General features: G+C 29.1%; 1 protein-coding gene across 1 annotated transcript in view; it reads right to left on the reverse strand.

The window, feature by feature from the left end:
• Positions 1,246–2,194, reverse strand: part of LOC107623472 (phospho-2-dehydro-3-deoxyheptonate aldolase 1, chloroplastic) — a gene marked incomplete in the record, with an annotated part of 5,503 nt that continues 4,554 nt past the window's right edge. Inside the window, 1 exon segment of the mRNA XM_016325745.2 lies at positions 1,246–1,714. Within this exon segment, the coding sequence (XP_016181231.1) occupies positions 1,448–1,714 (267 nt within the window).

Below are 2,194 nucleotides of genomic sequence, written 5' to 3' on the forward strand. Positions count from 1 at the left end.
AAAATAATATTTAGTTATTTAAAAATAAAAAAAAAGTCATTATAAATTTTTTTTATTATTTTGAATATTATACTGTGTGTATGAAATTATATTTTTATTATTTTAAATATTATAATAATTGATTGTGTGTATATGTCTAGTTCTTATCAATATGTATAGATAGTTTTAATAACTTAAAATTTTAAATATAACTAAACCAATTTAGATTGGTCAAGTGATCATCTTAGTCATTCGCTAAAGTAAGTATTGGGGGTTTGAATTCTATCTCGTATGTGTAGCAACTTATTGCCGACCAATTGCAGACTCTTAAATGAAATTCAAATTCAAGACGGATTAGTCCTTAACTTGTTGGGTATTATGGGAAGTAAAAAAAAATATCTATACCTAAATTTTATTATATTTGGCCCCCACTGCTAAATTTTTCTAAGTCCGTCATTGATTATACGTGATTAAGTCCGGCCTAATGCCCTGATTGATTTTACTTAAAAATTCTTCAAGGCCAAGTCAGTTTTCATATTTACATTGCTCATCAATCAAAGTGGTGAAAGTAACACCATTTGATACCAAATCTTTGTTGCAGACATCATCAAACAAAATTCCTGCAACTTAAGAAAAAGAAGCAAGAAACTGAGGCCACTAGCAACTAAGGTCAACAACTAGTGTAGTAGTAGGTATAGTGGCTTGTTTAAATTTAGGGATACTTGTCCTACTTTATAGTTTATTATAAATTTATGTGTCTATGTTTATAATTAGTTGGGAGTTTAAGTGTCTCATAAAAAAATTTACAGGAATTTATTTGTCCTATTTTACTGCAACGTATTGCTGACATGACAGGGAGCGTTCTATTCTTTAAAATGGTTCTTTGACACATAATCAATTAACATTACACGTACACAAATTTCGTTAACTCTGAATGGAGAGTTTAACGAAGGGACCAAAAAGTCTGAGAAAATTAATGATTAAGGGTCGCATCGTCATTTTTCAATTGATGAGAAACGAGTTGTTATTTTGAATAATAGTACGAGTGAGGCTGAATTTTTACTTTTTTTATTAAAATTCCAAATACTGGGTTGTTCCTTTCGTAACATGTGGCCACTTAACTGCTATGTGTACGAGTTAATTGTCATATCAGCAGTTTAATGTGAATAAATTTATTTTTATCAATTGAAATTTATTTTTATCAAATATAACGTTAATTTTTGTTTTTTCATAAATAAATTTATGAACGTTCAGAACATTCGTACCTAGAAATAATGGATTGTTCCTCTATGTATTCCCATAATGCACAAAATCATATATATCTTCAAAAACCACATGAAAAGCTTAGGTTGCTCCGGTAAATGACAAGCATTAACCGAAACATTATTGCTACTATAGCTTAGAGGCTTTTAATTTGTAAACAGAAAGTACTTATTATAGGAGCAAATAATATATAAGAGACTAATTATTAATTGGCCTTCTTGGAGAGGAAACCATTGGTTCCAATCCTCTTCTTCCTTAGCCTATCTGCAACTATGAAGGCAAGCTCAAGAGACTGGGATGCATTGAGCCGCGGATCGCAATGCGTGTGGTATCGCGAGCTCAGATCGTCGAACGTCACTGTGTTGGATCCTCCGATGCACTCTGTAACATTCTGTCCGGTCATCTCTACATGGATGCCTCCAGCATGGCTACCTTCTTGTTCATGAACATCAAAGAATGCTCTCACCTCATTCTACAAAACATATTAACATATAAACATGAGCATATTCATACATAATTACAATAAATAAGTTTTTTGGTTGACTAATTACAATAAATAATTGGATTAAAAAGAAGTATATAACAAGATGCTATATTTATGGGTGGTAATAATATTGGTACTCCTATTTTTAATAATGTCATCATTTCACACACAATTTTTTTTTTTTGTGTTTTTATATAAATAAATATATGAAAAAGAGTCATATTATTAAAAGAGGATGGACAATATCCATTTCCAAATAAGTAAATAATTTATATTATTTTATTATCCTTAATAATTATTTTTGTAATTTGCAAGGGGGAAAAAAGATAACTTATATAGACATATGTTAAATTTAGACAATATGATAATATATAAGACTCCTTTTATTTGAAAATGCATAAATTAATTTTTTATAAATTTTAGGATATATAATGCTCAATACTTTTGTATTATATAGATGATGAATGT

This window comes from Arachis ipaensis, chromosome B10 (genome assembly GCF_000816755.2).
Source record: "Arachis ipaensis cultivar K30076 chromosome B10, Araip1.1, whole genome shotgun sequence".
Lineage (NCBI taxonomy): Eukaryota > Viridiplantae > Streptophyta > Magnoliopsida > Fabales > Fabaceae > Arachis > Arachis ipaensis.